At 41.8% G+C, this 20,905-nt stretch overlaps 1 protein-coding gene across 5 annotated transcripts in view; it reads right to left on the bottom strand.

The window, feature by feature from the left end:
- LOC116941588 (oxidation resistance protein 1-like) overlaps positions 1-20,905 on the bottom strand; it is a 133,693-nt gene that overhangs the window by 24,769 nt on the left and 88,019 nt on the right. For 3 of the 5 annotated variants that reach the window (XM_032952785.2, XM_032952784.2, XM_032952786.2), the window contains 4 exons: positions 4,091-4,170; positions 3,036-3,143; positions 2,102-2,215; positions 1,582-1,746 (listed from right to left, as the gene is read on the bottom strand). In XM_032952785.2, coding sequence (XP_032808676.1) covers positions 1,582-1,746; positions 2,102-2,215; positions 3,036-3,143; positions 4,091-4,170 — 467 coding nt within the window. Of the gene's footprint in view, positions 1-1,581; positions 1,747-2,101; positions 2,216-3,035; positions 3,144-4,090; positions 4,171-9,296; positions 10,939-20,905 lie in introns of those variants that run through there. The other 2 variants (XM_032952782.2, XM_032952783.2) reach the window with 2 other exon arrangements.

The raw sequence follows: 20,905 nt of genomic DNA, 5'->3' as shown, positions 1-20,905 counted from the left end.
CAGACGTTTCTTGTAGTTGGCCACCAGGTTTGCACACATCTCAGGAGGGATTTTGTCCCACTCCTCTTTGCAGATCTTCTCCAAGTCATTAAGGTTTCGAAGCTGACGTTTGGCAACTCGAACCTTCAGCTCCCTCTGCAGATTTTCTATGGGATTAAGGTCTGGAGACTGGCTAGGCCACTCCAGGACCTTAATGTGCTTTTTCTTGAGCCACTCCTTTGTTGCCTTGGCCGTGTGTTTTGGGTCATTGTCATGCTGGAATACCCATCCACGACCCATTTTCAATGCCCTGGCTGAGGGAAGGAGGTTCTCACCCAAAATTTGACGGTACATGGGCCCGTCCATCATCCCTGTGATGCGGTGAAGTTGTCCTGTCCCCTTAGCAGAAAAACACCCCCAAAGCATAATGTTTCCACCTCCATGTTTGACGGTGGGGATGGTGTTCTTGGGGTCATAGGCAGCATTCCTCCTCCTCCAAACACGGCGAGTTGAGATGATGCCAAAGAGCTCCATTTTGGTCTCATCTGACCACAACACTTTCACCCAGTTGTCCTCTGAATCATTCAGATGTTCACTGGCAAACTTCAGACGGGCATGTATATGTGCTTTCTTGAGCAGGGGGACCTTGCGGGCGCTGCAGGATTTCAGTCCTTCACGGCGTAGTGTGTTACCAATTGTTTTCTTGGTGACTATGGTCCCAGCTGCCTTGAGATCATTGACAAGATCTTCCCGTGTAGTTCTGGGCTGATTCCTCAGCGTTCTCATGATCATTGCAACTCCACGAGGTGAAATCTTGCATGGAGCCCCAGGCCGAGGGAGATTGACAGTTCTTTTGTGTTTCTTCCATTTGCGAATAATCGCACCAACTGTTGTCACCTTCTCACCAAGCTGCTTGGAAATGGTCTTGTAGCCCATTCCAGCCTTGTGTAGGTCTACAATCTTGTCCCTGACATCCTTGGAGAGCTCTTTGGTCTTGGTCATGGTGGAGAGTTTGGAATCTGATTGATTGATTGCTTCTGTGGACAGGTGTCTTTTATACAGGTAACAAGCTGAGATTAGGAGCACTCCCTTTAAGAGTGTGCTACTAATCTCAGCTCGTTGCCTGTATAAAAGACACCTGGGAGCCAGAAATCTTTCTGATTGAGAGGGGGTCAAATACTTATTTCCCTCATTAAAATGCAAATCTATTTATAACATTTTTGACATGCGTTTTTCTGGATTTTTTTGTTGTTATTCTGTCTCTCACTGTTCAAATAAACCTAACATTAAAATTATAGACTGATCATTTCTTTGTCAGTGGGCAAACGTACAAAATCAGCAGGGGATCAAATACTTTTTTTCCCTCACTGTAAGCTATGCAGCCTATTGGTTCGCAGCACACTTTCCACAGGTACAGACCCTACAACAAGCGTGTGTCGTCACAGCTGCTACAAAACCCTGAACACAATTTGCCAGAGACCAAGTGGATGATTTCCCATGTGACACGAGTGCACGCACATACATGCATCACGATCATAAGAAGCGATCATCTTCACGCGCCAAACGCAAACCGTGCACGCTTCGGTCCGGGCAGCGCATCACCTTTCCGTTGGTGATGTACTTGCAGTTGATCTTGAGGAAGCGCTCGCTCAGCGCTTCCTCCTCCTCCGACGTGGACGAGACAACGCGAGCCGACCGGGCAGGATTGGGCGATGACGTCGCGGGCGCGGGCCTCTCCGACGGCCGCTGCGTCGCTGGCTCCATGTCCTGGAAAGGGCAGGCGAGGGCGGTCGGTTTCGAGCGCAAGAGCTGTGTGGCGAAGGCCCAGCCGCAAGAGCGGCGTGAGAGTGAGCGAGAGCGCGCGTGTCGCACAAATTGCCGGCGAGGGTTCGCTCGCAGTCGCGACAACAGGCGAAGTTAAAGCTGGACGTATTGAGTGTTTTTTTTTGCAAAATCAATCGCGTTTGACTTGAGGCTTATTTGTGACCACTGTTCTTCGGGCAAGCCGGGGATGTCCATGGCAATGTTGCGCGTGTACACAAATGGCTTAACTGCGTGCGTAGATCACGGCGTAAATATAACTTGAAACAAACGCCGGCCTCTTCAACCCCTGTGTTAATACCTGCAGTTTCTCAAACTCGGCCTCTGAAGACGTAGGAGACAGCGGGCTGACAGGACTCACAGATGGGGAACTCCCTTCGCTGGACATATAGTCTGGGTCTGGACAGTACAGCATCTGATAAACAGAGAAACGATCATACACACATGTACGCAGTGAGTGTGCATGTGAGAGCTAGTGGTGCTGGTCACCCACCCCCTCGTGTACCATGCCGGCTTTCATAGGCGATCGCTAACACTTGCCCCTAAACTCTGTTAAGGCTATACGGGGGATCTATGTCTTTGTAAGTACTGGTACCATCTCCGCTGACAACCATAAACAAAACAAGATTTTCAGGCGTGAAACTATTACAAACATGATGATAATATAAATAAGATATTGTTTTCTAAACATCCCTACAATGTCAAACACATATGTGGCACATACACGAGTTCGAACGGGAAATACAAACTCACTGTTGCTTTCAGAAATACACGTATTTAGCCAACTGCTTATAGCCAAGACAAGTCTCAAGGTTACTGTCACTCATTAAAAGTGCTGTCAGTGAAAAACGTTATGCTATTGATTAAATATAGGTCAGTGAGAATCATGAATAACGTTCACAAATGTTTGGACATGCCCCCCTTACAGAACGGCAGGTGAGGGACTACTCACATGTGCCCAAACTCGCATCCTGTTGGCAGCACTGATGTGTTTTTCCGAGCAGAATTGCAACACAATTTGAATTTAAACGAGAGACCACCTTAAACGACGTATTTTCCACTGATATGCATCGGCAACCATTGTTATTCAGCAGGATTCACGAGCTGGAAATGTACATCTTAAAATGAAGTTGAACGGAAAATTACAAATGTGTATGATATGTATTGTGCGCTCTTCAGAATGATTCGTAGGCTTAGTGTGGAGGGGATTTGCGAGATTTGCGAGAATTGCTTACCTGTCCGGGAACTATCATGCGTGAAAAAAGTTTGTTGAGTTGTACCAGCTCATTAGGAGTGGTGTCGAATTTGAGAGCAATGCTGTTAAGAGTATCCTGGGCACCTGCCTGCATAGGGGACAAAATTAAACCGGCGTGAAACACAAAGCAAATAGAGCGGAGACCTCTTTAAGACCCGTCCTGAGATGGGCTTGATATATAACTTTTGTAATGAATGCTATATATATAAAAAAAGGCTTCAAATTAGCAGGCATCTTTCTTCTAAAAGATATAAATAAGAAATAATTTTCAGACGTTTTTACCAGACCACTTTCTCCATTTGGTGGAACGTTTGTTGAAGTACGTTCAATTGCGTGCTAACAACAGATGATTAAAGCGAAGTAGAAAACAGTACAAAAACAAAACACCATTACCCAAAATGGCAATAGAAAAACAATATAAAACAGCACTGCTTACTGAGTCATACAGAGAATCACAGCGACAGCACCTCATTACGTGCTGTCGTGAAGCGTATGGTTCGTAACAAAATCAGGCTTTGTGGTCAAATATTTTTGCGTTGTTTTGGAGTGCCCATAGGCTGTTGGACTAAAGAAACTATCATATTTAAACACGAAGCCGTATTATTGTATAACCCAAAATCCTCCACAACGGCACAAAATTACGTTATCATCCAACATTGTTGTTCATTCTGAACAGGACTGCATTGTGAAGATGAAGTCCACTTGCAAATAGCATCTGGTAACCCAAAAGCATTTGCTTACAGCCCAACTCTGATGACGAGACCCAAAGGTTGAATAAACTGGTCCAAAGTTTGCGTACATGAATTGTGCTGCATGACAAATGTCACGGAAGTCAATTGTCCAATACACTATGTTTATTTGGAGACAAGTGGAAGTGTTTATAGCACCCACAATGGGTTTGTGTCTGCAACCGATATGCGGGTCAAAGTTGAACACGCAGAGACTATGCCTTCATCCTGGTTTGTTTCCCCCTTTTATCATTTCCGCGGAATTTGAGGAAGTTGACTCTAACATCTCAGTCAACGTCTTCATTACCGTGTACTCCATCATGCCTTTGGGCTTCTGGAAGGACATTCTTCTTTCTTTTCGTTCGCCTGACTTCTTCTGGCCTGTGTCTGCAACTCAGAAAAAAAACCCACAAAAGACAAGCGATAAGGGGGGGGGGGGTAAGGGAAATGTAATATTATGTTGAATCAGACGCAATAGTGTGCAAACATACACAATCAATTCCATCAGTAAATTTCTCCAATTGTGTACCACAACGATTTTATATATATAAAACACAACAAATGGGGAATTCAGGATATTTTGATTGTTTTGCCAGGGGGAAAGTGTGGGGAATACGAGATGGCCCAATCAATTGACGATGCGGTGATGTCTGCATATGAATCATTACTGGACAAATGGCAATCAAGGCTACAATCATAGCAGCTTAAAATGAGATATTTTACAGTGGGAGGGATCTGCCCCACACGCATCTGCTCTTTGTTCAAGGATTAGAATAGCGTGCTCAGTGGTTTATTTCAGAATTCAACGACTTACAATGCTTATTTGTCTCTGGATTTATACTGATGCATTGCAGAACATTGTGTGCCTGCAAAATTTATAAGCATCTTAAATTACACGTTAAAGACGGATGATGAAGCATAAACGATGTTAGTCCAATATACAATGAACCTGGCCACCTGAGTACCATTTTCTCAGCCACAAAGATTTTCTCATCAATTGCTAGTGTCATCTTAAGCAGTCATGAGCACACCTTTCACCAACGTCCATCAACCGGCATGGTGCAGTATGGTCAAACAACCCCCAAGACCGATACTGCGTGGGGAAGCCTTCATCCAACAGTATATTGACAGATTGCGATTATCATTTATTTGGATTTGAAATACGGTATAAACGTACATGAACCAGCTCATATATAAGGACTTTAATCATTCAGGAAATAAAACCCCTCAATTAAAAGTGGAAGACTGAATAGAAGAAACTTAAGTCTTCAGTTTTTGCGAAATACATTTGGCAGAAAGTTTTGCATGGTTCTTTAGTCAGCAGCACTATAATCTTGAGCAAACGTTTTGTGCGTTAAAAAGTAATTACATGCTCAATATAGCATAAATGGTTTATTTATTAGCGACGCACAGTGGCTAATATATGTGTAACAGCCCACGTGCAATTAAATCTTGCTTTGGGTCAAACAAATCTTGTGGTAAAACAAGGGCAATGATGAGGCGATGAGTTAGTATAAATTATCTTATAGCGTCACAATAACAAAAAAAACTCCCAATGGACTATCTGCTGGCCAAATTGTATTAATGTAATCACGCTGTTAAAATGTAAATATTATTCAGCAGTGCCAGGGTCTTCTTGTTGGGTGTTAAGGCCATTAAAATAAGTCATCAGGGCTGGGCATGTAGAGAGGAAAAAGGGGCCTGAAAAATTCACGTGAACATAGGCGAATATAAAAATGCTTAAACAAGACAGCTTTTATATAGATAAAAGCTCCTTTGCAAATATAAAAGTGTGTTTGTTTACCCAGGAGAGCTGCAGAGAGTCTCAAAACTTTGTCAGAAGGACCCTGCCAGATTTATATACCGAGGGGCATCGTTGTAATCCAAAATGTAATCCCGAATGAGTAATTTGTAGGTAATGTTTCAGCATTGGGATGTTTGGCCAATACCAGTTACATTGTATGTTTTTTTTTTTACCATGGGAGGAAATCAGAGAACTTGGATATAGAAACTCCACAGTGCAGCACCTGAGTTGGGAATCAAACCCTTCTTGCTGTATTTTGAACTTCTTTCGTACCCTATGCAGCCAACCGTGCTAAACGGAGGTGCTGTAAGGCACGAGTGTTACCACTGCACTACTTTTCCGCCCATAGGGAATTGATAACTGCAACATTGCATGATTGCAGATTCATAGTGATGTGACCAGAGGTTAAATGACAAAAGCAACGGCTGCATTTATATTCTGGTTTAGCTCTTGGTAAAGACATTTCACCGACGACACTTCATCTCGTGCCAAAGACTTATCACTGTACACAGTGGAGGCTGGCGTATCACCCACACACTTAATTTGGCCAAAAGGCATTACACGAACGGTGATTCAAAGGGATCAACATATCAGGCCATATGCCGGAAAGTCCACTCAGTGGAACGCCAAAAAGGAAATGATTATCATAGAGGGGAACAGGTGGGAAGTGAGATACATTGCAAGCACACACCAGGTGGCATTATCAGCATACGGAGACTTGAAACAGATTGTTAAAAAAGACTGACAATGACACGCGGGAGCCCTGCAGACTCGTTGGCTCTGCCTCCATTAGGTTGAGTGACAACACATGACTCGCGATCATATCAGGAAAACAGGAAATTTGTGCATGATGAAGGGTACTGCAGCCTTACTCAATCACTCTTTTGCTTCGACCTTGCACGACTTTAATCTACCAGACATTGTACTGACATGTTATTACAAACGTAAAGGTTTTTGTCAATCATAAAATACAACTGTTTCAATAAAAATGTTTCTACAACTATTTAGATGCCTATTTACACATGCTGAGATAACTGTTGAAAGCAAAGTACATTCCGCTCATTGAATGTTAACAATGCTGCTGCTGCTGCTACTGTATGCAGACATACATTTCATGCCAATAATGGTAGCAAAGTGATTTGCTTCTCCATCATAAACTGCAGCACATGCCTGGCTGTAATTGCCAAAATAAAGTTGCAAGCTAACTGGTTTTACGATGTGGTTGGAGCCAGTTCACGTGCTGTAACCATCACAAAATCATAAACGTCACCTGTGCACACTGTGAACTGTGTTGGGGTCTGCATATATTGTACATGAGAGTGGGGGTTCAGTTGGTAGTACACTGCACAATGAAGCCAGTTACCCAAGTTCAATTCCTAACATCATTGGCAAGTGACATATGAACCACCAATCTGCAATTGTGGTAGGTTATGATAAAACAACTTTTTATATATATTTTTATTTTACCAGGTAATGCCTATTGAGCTATATAGCTCTTTTTCAGAAGTGACCTGGCCATAAACTATAGCCCAATAAAGTGGCTTAACAAGTGGAAATTTATAGTAGCCAAATACTCTAAAACGCATGATGTTGAATCTAAATGTGGAGGGAAAAACTAGGGACCTGGAGAAAATCCACACGAAAATGGGGAGAGACACACACAAATATACAGGCATCAGGGTCGGGATCGAACCCACGACCTCCTGCATACCAGGCGAGGTAGTTAATATCTCGACACCGTGCCAAGGTATGGCAACCCTTTTATCCAGCAATTGATTGAACAAAAGGTTATACATTATTTAGCAATATTAGAATTAATATATAACCAAACATGACGCATGTACTTGGCCAGACACACTTCTGCCTAAAGTTATACTTAACATCGTGGAACTTTTTTGTGGTTGCGGTCATATTATTTATTCTGAAAGTTATAAAACATTTAACACTTGGCTACCTTCGCATCCGTCTGAAGTTTGGAGACCCGAAAACATTAAATATGACGATTAATTTGGTGTTTAAAAATGATGCGAACGAGGCTGTTTGTTCATCAAGTGCGGCACAAGCAAACCGTACGAAACACATCAAACATTGATATCAAGGTGCAGCACGTTTTACTGTGCTATGCACACACCATGTTAGACTGCAATTTCAGATGCTGTACGTTTTTTTATTACATCAACTACATATGACAACACTTGTATAACATTGATTATTTTGGATATTAAGATTTTGACTAGTTTTAGGTTTTCACTGAGCAGTCCCAAAAACATTAGACAATTTTGCTGAACATCAAAGATAATTTTATCAACGTATTTTAGAACTGTCGTTAAAGGGATCACACGATGGTTAACTCAACACGTTCAATAACCACATAAAATACAAAAAAGATATACATTTGTTCATGAAATATATTTGATAAAAATTTGAACAAATGGCGTTCTTTAAATAGGGCCATTGCCCAAAACATTAGACTTTTGTTTATTTGCTTTTGCAAGAGTGTTAATAACACACTCTTATTTATTTTTACAAATTCAGTAGGTTTATACATTTCAATTAAAGGGATCACACGATGGTTAACTCAACACGTTCAATAACCACATAAAATACAAAAAAGATATACATTTGTTCATGAAATATATTTGATAAAAATTTGAACAAATGGCGTTCTTTAAATAGGGCCATTGCCCAAAACGTTAAACTTTTGTTTATTTGCTTTTGCAAGAGTGTTAATAACACACTCTTATTTATTTTTACAAATTCAGTAGGTTTATACATTTCAATTGACCTTCTGGAGTAATTCACTATATGAATACGTAATATTATGTACGCATTTATAGGGACCAATTTACATGTTAGCCAATGTTTTTGTTGTTGTAACATTTTGACCAAAACATTCATGTGTCAACTGCCAATAATGAGCACATGGCCAAGATATGCTCAGGCTATTTTGTCAACATTTGAATCTCGTCTCTACCAAACTGGTTTACACCAGTACGCATTCAGAAATGCAAATTTGTATGAACGTGTCATTTGCAAGTGAATACACAAAAGTTCGTGAATACATTTTCACGTAACATAGTCACCCCTTGCATTCAAATATTGGAAGAGTAGTTTGATGAGGTCACAGCGACTGGTGGGATTTTGTAGAATGGAGCACAAATTTCCATGTGCCTCAAAATTTATCGAGACGAAAGGCATTAAGAGAAAATGTAATTGCAATTACATCCGACTTGAAAAGCTTACACGCACTCGTCTGACCTGTGCACATTTAACAAATAATGTTTCCACACTCATGTGCGTCCGCCCACCCATTGAGGAAATATACACAACTTACGAGCAGAGTAGATCTCTATCTAACATTCGACCAAATATTAACTTTATAACCCAACTCGTGTTGGGGGGAGGTGGGGGCGAGATGTCAACTACCTCGCCTGATATACAGAAGGGCATAGGTTCGAGCCCGACCCTGACACCTGTATTTTTGCTGTTCACATGTTCTCCCCGTGGTCGCGTTAATTTATCTCCGGGTCCGCCGGTTTTTCCCTCCACATTCAGAAACATGCGTTTTAGAGTATTTGGCCGCTATACATTTCAATACGATAAGCCTCTTCGTTGAGCTATAATTAGTGGCCAGGTCACTTGTGAAAAAAATAGCTATACATCTCTGTGGGCCTTGCCTGGTAAAATAAAGCACAAAAAAAACATTTACCTTCAGGCGAGTCATAATCATATTTGAGAGGTCCATAATGATACTGCCGGACACCGGGTTGAAGTTCAACCACAGAGGCACGGGGGGCCAACTGCAGAGGCGGCTGCTCCTGGGTGCAAACGCCATCATGCCCCTTTGCCCCAACGCAGCTTTCCTCCTCCACGATCGGCTCCAATTCATCTCTCTTGCTGCTGCTGTTGCTGCTGAACAACGCGGCGAGCGGAATCCACGTAGTGAGCGCGGCACGGGGCGAGTCTGGGGGCTTTGGCGAGTCTGTGGGGCTGGGGGGACTCGTCCATGCCTTGTCCCCTTCTTGGTCCACGTCGATGAACTCAACCTCGGAGTTTTGAAAAAACTCGGCGGTGCGTCCGATGACTGTGTTCAGAAAGTGTTCCATGGCGAGCTGAGCTATATCCGTTCCCGGCTGTCCCCGCCTGCAAAAACTATTCCGCAGGTGTACCGGCGGCAAGTGATTTAAGCGTCAGACAGGCGCTGCAAGTGTGGGCATGGTTTATAGTGGCTCTCGCCTTGTGGGAGTGAGATACCAAACTTCGCTCAGCCTCGGACTAACGTGGAGTTGTAAACATCACGTGCACACACCACTTCCTTCAACAAAAAACCCGCACTGTATCCAGCCACTGTACTCTTTGTGCAGAGGGGCATGGGGGTGTGGATTGAGACCTGTCGGTATGCCAATATATCAATGTGTGTAAGAAAATTTTCCAGTGCTTCCACTTACACAGTATACACTGATATGCAGACAGGCATATTAAAAAAGTGCAAATATTGTCAAGATACTGCATTCCTGAAATTAAACTGCACGCCCAAGAGCAGAGACAGTGGTGAAGCTATTTCCATCAAGGACAACTTGAGCTATCACCACACGAGTAAATGTACTAGTATATCTCAGCCACCATAATTCAAACACCAAATTAATAAGTAGCAGCCAATATGCCTCGTTCCCATATCTGTCCCTTCACTTAAAAAGTATTTTATTTTTACAAAACCCACCAGCCACACGGCCTTTTGAAAGTGCACAATTTCAGCAGCGTTGGTTTAATACAAGCAAATTGGAGACCAGATTGGACAGTGTCATCAGCCGTCAAACTTTCTTGAACCAACGGTGGTACAATGATGTACCCCCCAGAAGGCCGTGTGACTGATGGGATGTGTAAAGACTACTTTATTCGCATGTGCAGGGACAGATACGGGAAGGTGAACCGTCTGCTTATATATTTTGTTGTGCACCTCCGATTAGCATGGTTGGCTACATACGGTGCAAAGGAATTCAACATACATACGTTACTTATATCATCTACAATTACGTGAATTATTTATTGTGCCGTGCAAATTCCAAGACCTGTCAAATAAGCGACTTAAACTCTCTCACCCTCAGACCTGCAACTGCAAGATGCAACTATTTCCTTCTTCAGCATTTAGAAAATAAATGTTTGTTGACATCAGAAACCTACGCGTCCTTTGGATGTGACCGTCTGCCCATCCCTCAGCCAGCCAGCCAGCAAAACGTTGAATTTATACAGCCCTATCCCTCTCCACCTTTCTCTTGTCTTCTTAGATCATTTTCTCGTTTCGTCTCTGTTAATGTTTCTGTATTCCTGCCCCATTTTACTTCTCCCCTCTCTATATTCCTCTTCCCGCTCCACTGTATCTCACCCACTTCCCTCCCCCCATCTCTCTCCCTGTATCGTACTCACCTCTCACCCTCGCTCTCCTTATTCCCAGCTCTCCCTTTCCCATCTCAAACCTCCGTTGCTTCTTCAGAATTCTCCCTACCACTTGCCTTCACTCTCCTCTTTCTATTTTGCTCTCTTCTCCCTTGAATGCCGTTTCACTCACCCCCCCACCCTCTCCTCTCCATCTCTTCCTTCCTCCTCTGTCTCACTCCCTCAAATATCTCCTCTTTCACTCTGCCTCAATTGCGCGGGATCCATGACGGGGATGGAGAGTTCGGGGGGGGCGTGATGTCAGCACAATGCACGTGCAACTTTCTCACCAGCCAGGATTCCAGGCATAAATCCAGCCAGTAAAATTTTTGTTCTCATATAGTGTGATGAGATATATAATATTATGGCACATGTAAATATACACAATGTATCTCCACTAAGTGGATTGTAATGCACGCCCATCTCATGTATAAATATGCACATGAATATAAACATGATTAGTTGAGAGAGCAATATTAATACAAATGATGAACTACTTCAAGGTTACTGTCAACGATTCTTTGTGTTGAGAGCAGAATCGGCATTTTATTCAAATACAGGCAGTTTTGTGAATTTTCCTTTCAATGTTAACAACTTCCACTTGACTATTCCATAAAAAAGAATAGAAATAAACACGCATATATCAGAGTGCGTGAATGCACTCTTTTTTTAATCAACTCTCAGTCTGTGTTATTGTTCAAGAACAGACTTTGAAAAGTAAGCATGGCATACGTCACTAATACAATATAAAAGTAGGTGTTAACAAAGTATTTTTTTTCTCGTTAAGGAGCATAGACCATCACGCAAACTCTGGTCATCCTTGCAGTGAACTGGGCTTACCATCGAACAAAGACGGTCACTGCATCGCACACTTTAAGATGCGGTTCTGCGGTCGTCTGGAACACTCGGCCCTCCAATATTAAGAAGCACTTTTAAATGGAGATTGAAAGCTAATTTCTTCAGAACAGCTTTTTGTGTTCAGTTTGTTGTCCTTCGTGCGCACCTCCGATTAGCATGGTTGGCTACGTACAGTGCGAAAGTTCAGCATGCATACGAAACTCATTCCTGAATAAATTTCAGGTTTTTACACTGCCGCTTTTATGTCTCTCTTTTTACTAAAAGCAGTGATAATGCATGTGACAACAAACCAGAATAAGACTTTCAATTAAAGTGAGATACAGCCCTTTGAACTTAGAGAAAGCAGTTCCAACCTTCTCTACACGGCCGAAGGATATAGGCATAAAAAGAGGATTCACTTACCCATGATGTTAAAATACAGACAAGGTTATTTAACAAAGTGACATGACACTACCATATGGCAGAATACCTTGCTCAATTTACCATGCATCACATGATGACATGAACATTTCATTAAAAAAAAACAGTAATCTCAAAATTATATTTGAAACACATTGGTGTTGGAACCATGGGATAATAAACCTGATTCATCCTGAACAAACACCATATTCAAACATCGCGTTGCCAACAGCAGCACTCATTAAACACATTTAAATAGTCACTAAAACAAAAAAAACATTTTACACTAAATGTTAGTAAATGTGAAAACTAAATTCGAGTTAGAGACTGAACCGACCTGGTCTGTGGGATTCTGCTGCCTCAAACGTGTCCAAGAAAACCAAACGCAGCTGCACGCATCCTGTTCTGCCCAGCTGAGAGTGATTGAACCTGCGATAAGCAGCCAATGAGCTGATATATGGCCCTTATTCTTTAAAAGTTGCAATGTGACGTCCAGTGATCCTGCCAGGGATGCAATATGTTACCAAGTCCCGAGCCACACTAAATTATGTGGCCAGCCAACAATCTGGCACGTAAATATTCTTCAAAATCCATAACTTGCCTTTTAAAAATTCCGAAGCATCCAATGGCCCCAAAAAGCCAGGCAACTCTAAGCTTCCAATATCCAACGATCAAAATGACAGAATTTGACATGGCCAGATAGCTCAGGACAATGAGTCAGCCCTGCTGACTACTTGGCTTTGAATCCAAGTGTCAGCCACCCATAATTAATCCAGGTTGTCAGCAATGACTCCAGAAAAACCCAAGACATTAAATTTGGAATAAATTCCAGCTCTTAGAATTTAATATATATTGGCTGAACTGCCGTGCAACAGTGGGCTCAGTGCGTGGATAAACAAAGGTAATTTAAAGGGATCTCACGGCAGTATTGTGATATGAAGTCATGTGGTTCCTTCATTAACACTGTTGGTTGCTTTGCTCTGACATATATACTTTGTCTCACGCCATTATGGTGATTATACAGATTATTGGCATACGTTCGTAACATGATTTTCGACAGATTGAAATTTTTTAAGCATTATTGGTTACCCTGTTTGCAGTAAGTGCTGGCGTGTGTTTAGTGTAAATAAGTTTACGTTTTTTCTCAGTAGTTTGCACATTCCCTCCCTGCAATCTCCTGTAACTGCCGCCACTGTTGACGGTCTTGGTCTGTGGTCGCCCTTGTTAAGAGAGGTGCTGAGCTCAAAAAAAAATTTAAACTACAATTGTTATTTTACCAAGTAAGACCCACTGAGCTATATAGCTCTTTTTCAGAAGTGACCTGGCCACAAATGATAGCTCAACTAAGTGGCTTATCATGTAGACATTTATTGTGGGCAAATACTCTATAAACGCATGTTTCTAAATGTGCACCTCATCAGCTCAAGTAATCTGAGCTCGAGCACACATGGAACGAAATTTGGACAAATTAAAACATTACAGAAATTCCCATTCAGCTTATGCAGCTTTGCTAATTAGGAATGGCAAAGCAAGCACATTACATATGTAGTTGGTCAACAAAACGATTCACCGTGATATATCAGGTGACCAAAATTCAACAGCTATTATGGTTTATTTGTTAAACATTTGCATGCACTTTGCATGTAAGAAAAGCACCGACTTTGAAAGCTGAGCAGAGTTGAGTCTGGACAGTGAGTGGATGACCACCACGCATACAAGGACAGAGCTGTTGTGGGCAACAGAAGGAAAATAGTATGGACACATGTTTTGTTGCTCTGCTCTGCCCCCTACCTTCACCAATCCTCATTGACCAGCTTGGTGAAGTATGGTCAAATAACCCTCATTACTTGTACAGCATGAGGTCTTCATCCAGCGATTAAATGATTAAGTGGGCAATAAGGATCCCCCGTATAGCCTGTAACAGACGGTTGGGGCAAGTGCTGTTAGCAAGCACCTATGAAGGCAAGAATGGCACACGAGGGGGTGGGTGGTCAGCACCACGCCCAGCCGCCTTTGCCTTCCCAGTGGCGATGTTTACACACTGCACCGGGTACTCATTTGAGGCTAAGTCAACCTAGGGGAGGCCCAGGACCGGTTCAGATAATTGTCACTGATTTTGGCCATGAGTGGGAATCGAACTCGGGTGGCCAGGTTCGTAGCGCCGCGTGCTAACAGCTACACTACCGCTCCCCACTAAGTGGGCAATACACATAGAAGCACAGGAATAATAAATGACAGTTGTCATAGTTATGTTATTTTTTTACTATGAGTATGTAGTTTATATTGGGATTATTTTCTTTTATCACATTTTTTCTTGTTTGCACAGAAAAGCCTGTGTCTCGTTACTCTTTCAAAGAGGGCCCTGCCAAGTTTTTGCCGTCAGATGCCATAATTGCTATGAATATTCCAAACGCAGTAATGTGTAGATAATTTTTCAAAACTTGGCCATGACCCCAGCACACAATGTCCTGCTCTGGCGAACAATTGTAAATAAATATTCCGTTCCTCAATTAAATCACAGCTCTTCGCGAATGATGACACACCGTGGGGGAACACATTGTTGTGTGCCTCTTTGTAAACCTCACTTATAGATTTAGATATACTCAAACAAAAAAATACTTATTTTCTTGTAAATAAAACCATTTCTCCAATTTATAGGAAAACAGAGTAAATCATTTCTTTTTATCTCCCTTTACTTCCCTGTTCTTGAAATATATGTGTTTATACTTGTGAGAGGAAGGTATAGTGGTTCGCACAGTGCGCTATGAATCTTGAAAATGGAGTTCGATCGTGAGCCACAGATAACACCTTAGCGAGTGATATCTCAGAAACAAGTTAAAAATGTTTTAACGCTTTTTTTCAGGGACCTGTATTGGTTGAGAGGGAAGGATACGTTGGTTCTGCTCAGGATACATCTCAACCCAGTAATACATATGGTTTGGTGCTTGGCATCGGTCTGCAAATGTCAGGTTGCAAATGGGGGCATTCAACTGTATTCAAATGAGAATGTTACCCAAGTTCTGGCCCACACTGGATAGTCTACAGCCTTCTTGCATCAACACCATGGCTGTTAACCCAAACAGTAGATATATGTTCCCCACTGCAGAAAATGTAGTCTGGTTAAAACTACCCTTGCCTCTGCTAATTTTCAAACCTTAAGATTTCCCCAGTGGGGGGTTTTAATTTCTTATGAGAAAATTTCGCATATAAAGCGCACTCGGAACTTTACAATCTTTAATACTACCGATGGTGTGTTAATACGACATGATCTGAACATTCAAATGGTAAAGATTTTCAATTGATATGAAGTGTAAAATAGGATATTCTTTGGGTCTTTCGGTAAAGTCACGTAGATAGGTTAAAAAGAAAACCCTATCTACGTGAGTTTACCTAAAGACCCAAAGAATATGAATTCATGCAGTCACGAAAGCTTTAAGTCAAGTTGTAAAATAGGAGAATTGCAAAGTGTTGTGTTAACATAATACAATCAGAAAATAAACAAGGAATGCATAAACGTGGGCAGGATTCCAATCGCAGCAGAAATGCTCATGCCTACGAGTCAAATATTGCCTACGAGTCAAATATTTCACATTGTAAAAAACAGTCATGCCTCTTCGTGCTTAGTGCAAGATGCACGGATGTTGAGGTCACGGTCCATCGGCTTCGACTTGACTTTGGCCAGCCACTCTCCTGCAGGCACCAAGCCAAGAGGATGCAGGTGGTGTGGCCAATTGCACCACCTGTTATGATATTTAATCCCGATAGCCCAGCGCTCCTCAACGGGTTATTTTTTTTTATATTATTCCAAAACAGGCACTGCTGGGAACCACACACAAAGCAAAACGTTAATTCGAAAAAATAAAATCCCATTGGACATTTTGAGATCTGCGCAGAGGCCATTGATAATAAATATTAATTTTCAGCATCATGGGTTGAACATGGGTTAGGATCCAACAACACCGTAAAATATATCACGACGTTTCGATCGCTACACAAGCGATCGTCCTCAGGCGGAAAAAAAGAATCCAGCAGTAGAACTGCTGAACCAGGAAGAACACAGTGAGAGCTGCTACAACAAGAGGTTATATAATGTTGGCCAAGGGCAAGCAAGCGGGGTCCGAGTTGGAAAGGAATCCCATCCCCGTACACAAGCACATCAGTTGTGTTAATGGGGGAGATTAGGGAGAGAGATAATGAGATAATAAAATAAAAAAATAAAAAAAATCAGGGTCGTGACATCTCAAAATCAAATGCACATGATTTAGAATTCTATGGTAATGAGTCTAAACGCCCCCCCCCCCCCCGCCAATGTCATAATCGACAAATCAACATATTTTTTTTATTTAAAGCTTTCGTGACTGCAGGGATTCATATTCTTGGTTCTTTCGGTAGCCCGCCAGCACCCGACACAGCCAATTAGTAAAGGTTTGTCACCTCGGCCGTGGCAGATCATTGTTATAATTCAGTAGGCTCACATGACATTGACTTCTCCAAGACAGAGGTTCTTTGTAAGCCATCTGGCTACCATGAGAGATTCGTTCATGAGGCTATCCACATATACAAGCACAGAGACAATTTCAACCGAGAAGATGGATTCTGGCTTAGCAATCATTGGAAATATTTGGTTAACCATTTCAGGTCTTAATTGATTGTTCACGCTTACAGTGGCTTTCAGACAGCATACATTAATTTTTCGTCTCCCCCCTCCTCTTTTCAGAACATAGATGGACTAGTCCTTCTAAATAAACTGCCAAATCGCTGCGCGCGGCGCTGACGTTTTTAAATAAATAAATACGCCATTTAAAAATAAATAAATGCAAACCGACACACCTGATGACGACCGTTTGTGTTATGGTCGAAACGTCGTGAGAATTTTATTGTTATATATTTTATTATTTTATTGTTTCCCTTCAACGTGACTTTACCGAAAGAGCTAAGAATATGAATTACTGCAGTCACGAAAGCTTTAAATCAAAATTTACAAGCAATCATCATCAGGTGTGAAAACCACAGCAATAATTTTCTGTGAAAACCACAGCAGGGAATTTTCTTGCTGTGGTTTTCACACCTGATGATGATTGCTTGTGTTGCAGTCGAAACGTCGTGAGAATTGTATTGTTTTATATTTTTATTATTGTATTGTTTCCCTTCTACGTGACTTTACCGAAAGAACCAAGAATAAATCAATACATGCTTAAACTTAACTGTACAATGGCCCCCCTTTGGCACATTTTTGGCTGTCTACACTCGGGTATTAAAAGAATCGGTGCTAATTTTAACAGTGCCCGAGAAAGGAGCCACGGCATGACTATGATACCACAGCACTGGGGCACAATGGCCTCCAAATGTCATGGTTATCACGTGATATTTTACAGCTTAAGGCAGCCTGTGCTAAAGGAAAGGCTAAACGTTCCCTCTTAACAATAATACATGTTTATACTTGCATGCAGGGTTGCTACTGCAGTGTAATGCTTAGCACACAGTAGTTACAATAATGGGGAAAACGTATTAAATACCTCTGCCTATCTAGTAGTGTAAATGGGTAAACTACAGTTAGTCGATAGGCAGGTCGTGTGTGGCGGGGTAATATGTGGGAAACCCCTTACCTCTTCTAACAACGTCTGGACGATGTGGAAGAGCAGGCAAAAGTACCTCCTAGAGCTCCCTCTACTTTGAGGCCCTTCTGCCAGCAGTGGCGTGAGAAAGCAAATGGCAGGGCTGAACCTTTACCGCACACCTTTATTTTAGGTGCGTTGTAATTATTTAGTTTTTTTATTTAATTCCTGATGCAATTGAATTCCCTCTCGGGGGGGAAAAAAACGGCAGCTAATGTGAATCCAGTAACACGTGTGTGTGTGTGTAGCACAACTCGATTCCCGGGTGCTTTTGTAAACAAGCAATCCCCCCCCACCACCCCCTCGAGCTGACAGCAACAGCAGGATCTTCTAACGTCAGGATAGGTTCCAGTGCTGCCGTTGACACTTTTCAAAGCCAACTTTGTAAATGGTGTTTACCAGACCCTACCCCGATTGCCTGCAACAAATGTCGAGCACATGTAGCTAGAGTGGGCACGTTAGTCAACCTTATATTGTCCGTAACATAAGCCGCCGGCGAACACCACTCGCGTGAAGTTGACTCTTCTGTCACGCCGTTTGAACGCATGCCATGCGCCACTTAAATGTACAATGATTACACGTGTATACAGGAGCACATACTGCCTACAAGCATGCCACTTGCATGAATGTCACATTTTAATATTCCAGACGAACTGTTTTTGTCATTGGAGTAATTTTTTTTAGAAAATAACGTAATGTCCTCGATATTGCACTGCATAACAAGTCAAATGCTTTGTTGTTTTAATAGACGGTGCAAATTAACCAAGACAGCCTTGCAGAATGTACAGCACCGTGACTGACACTTTAAAGCAAAAAAAAATAGATATGGAGACACTGCATGAAATACGTAATTCTTTGTAAAATCAAGGGTGGAATGCCAGATTGCGTAGGCAAACAGCAGTCAGCCGTATCACCCAATAGTATTTGCAAAGCTATTTTGAGAACAGAAGTGAGGAAGAGGGCGAACCTAACATGTTGTTTGAGAGCAAATGAGGTGAGTGACATGGCATGGTTGGCATTTAGGCTTGACATCAGAAGAATTGGCAGAAGAATGACACCACAAAAGTAGACTGAAACAGGGGCACAGTTGTCCCACTGTTTTTGCTAAGGTTTGGATAAAGACTAGGCATGTGATGATGTATCGATGTATCAACTAAAACGTATTATTTTGCTCATGATATACGTATCAAATCGTACAAGAGCAAATTCATTGCATAAGGCCTGGAAGGAATCAACTTCCTTGTGATTCAATGCATCATTCGATTTTTTGTATCGAATCTATTTTTCCAATTAGTCAATCCCAGTTATATTTCCACGTATCATTTATTAATATCTAATTTGTCACGCCACTGCTAATGACCAACATTAATAACACCATGGGATCTCCTTTGCCAGTACCAAAATATTATAATAGGTTTTAATAGGAAAACCCCTATTATCATGTAGATGCTCAACCCTGAGCTCTCATTACTCTGATAGTGCACTGTCTTTGGGCTGTACGCCTTTTGGCGTCTTCTGGTCTACCACCGTTTGAGACGAGGCTCAAAAGAAAGCTGTCTCTGGTGTGGACCAATCAGTTTCAAGGACAATGCATATATTATCAGAGTATGTTTTTTGTTTGCATTCTGACCACAAGCATTGTGGTTAATGCAGACATGATTCCTTGTAAAAGGTTTCAGTTTGGTGTTTTAACATCTTAACACCTGTATTGTTGCCAGAAAAAAAGGGAAAACCCTATTATCAAAATTAATAACTCATTCCCCTTGGATTTGGATGCACAATGTATTTGTTTACAAAAATTCTCCCTGCACATGGACTTACAATATTTTGTCAGGATTGAGAGATGAGTATGACCCTCATGTAGTCCTCATCTGTATCTCATGTGTACATTATTGAACTGTATGTCTTTTGTGCACTGTATTGGTGCAATGATGCATGTTTTTGTCCTATCTTGTACCACCTCCACTTTTATGATTTGTAACTTTGATCCTTTGATGTGTATCGATAGTTCAATGTTAATGTGCCATTGTATTGAGCGATTGTGTTATCTTGGTGTGGTCTGGGACTGTTTTGTTGTTGTATTTCCCGCCTTGCCCAAGCTTGATGAATCAGACTTACATCATTGATGGATTTATTTATTAATATGAAGCGACTTGCATGCCTTTTTCTCTATTTTGCTCTCCTATCGTGGTTTTTGTGTATTGTTTGCTGCTGTAACATGCTGACCCGCCCCTACTGGACATCTGTGAAAAAGAGCTTCATAGCTCATCGGATTCCTCCAGTCTAAATAAATATTCTGATGCTGTATAATAGTCAACATTTATGGTAATGGCCCTGCTTCATAGCACACAAATAGAGAGGTCAGAGAGAGCGGATAAAAATAACACGTAGGCTTTCGGGACCAATATCATCCATAAGAGGTTTTTTTGGTTAGATCGCATAAATTTATGGGCCCGCATAATGCGCATGCATAATGTACGTTGACTTAAGAGCGTAGAAGTTTGGTCACCACATCTACGCCTCTATGTAAGGAACGAAACAGGTGGGCTTCTCCACAAATCTGGCTTTCGCCTGATGAAGCTAATTGTAATTACTGGCGAAACGTCGTACTCGGATTGTAAATGCTGTGGCTTGGCTCTCCAACACACCGGCGTGCTGTACGAGTAACGAAGTGGCATGTTCTGTTTACGTAACAAACCTTACTAATTGGCTGTGTCGGGTGGTGGCGGGTTTAACGACACATTTATATATTTAAGCGATCTAACCCGAAAAAACCTCGATAAGAGTTGGAGACTGCACATTTACAATCTATTTACTACAATTTGTATTCTACCAGGTAAAGTCCACTGAGCTATATAGCTCTTTTTCAGAAGCAACCTGGCCACAAATGATAGTCTAATTAAGTGGCTTATCATGTGGACATGTATATCAGCCAAATACTCTAAACACGTGTTTATCAAAATGGAGGAAAAAACTGGAGGACCTGGAGAAAAGGCCACATGACCACAGAGAG

This window comes from Petromyzon marinus, chromosome 12 (assembly GCF_048934315.1).
Source record: "Petromyzon marinus isolate PM22_M1 ecotype Great Lakes invasive population chromosome 12, UKy_Petmar_22M1.pri1.0, whole genome shotgun sequence".
In the NCBI taxonomy this organism is placed as follows: Eukaryota; Metazoa; Chordata; class Hyperoartia; order Petromyzontiformes; family Petromyzontidae; genus Petromyzon; species Petromyzon marinus.
The sequence above is the reverse complement of the archived record's forward strand: the minus strand, read 5'-3'. Positions and strand labels throughout refer to the sequence as shown.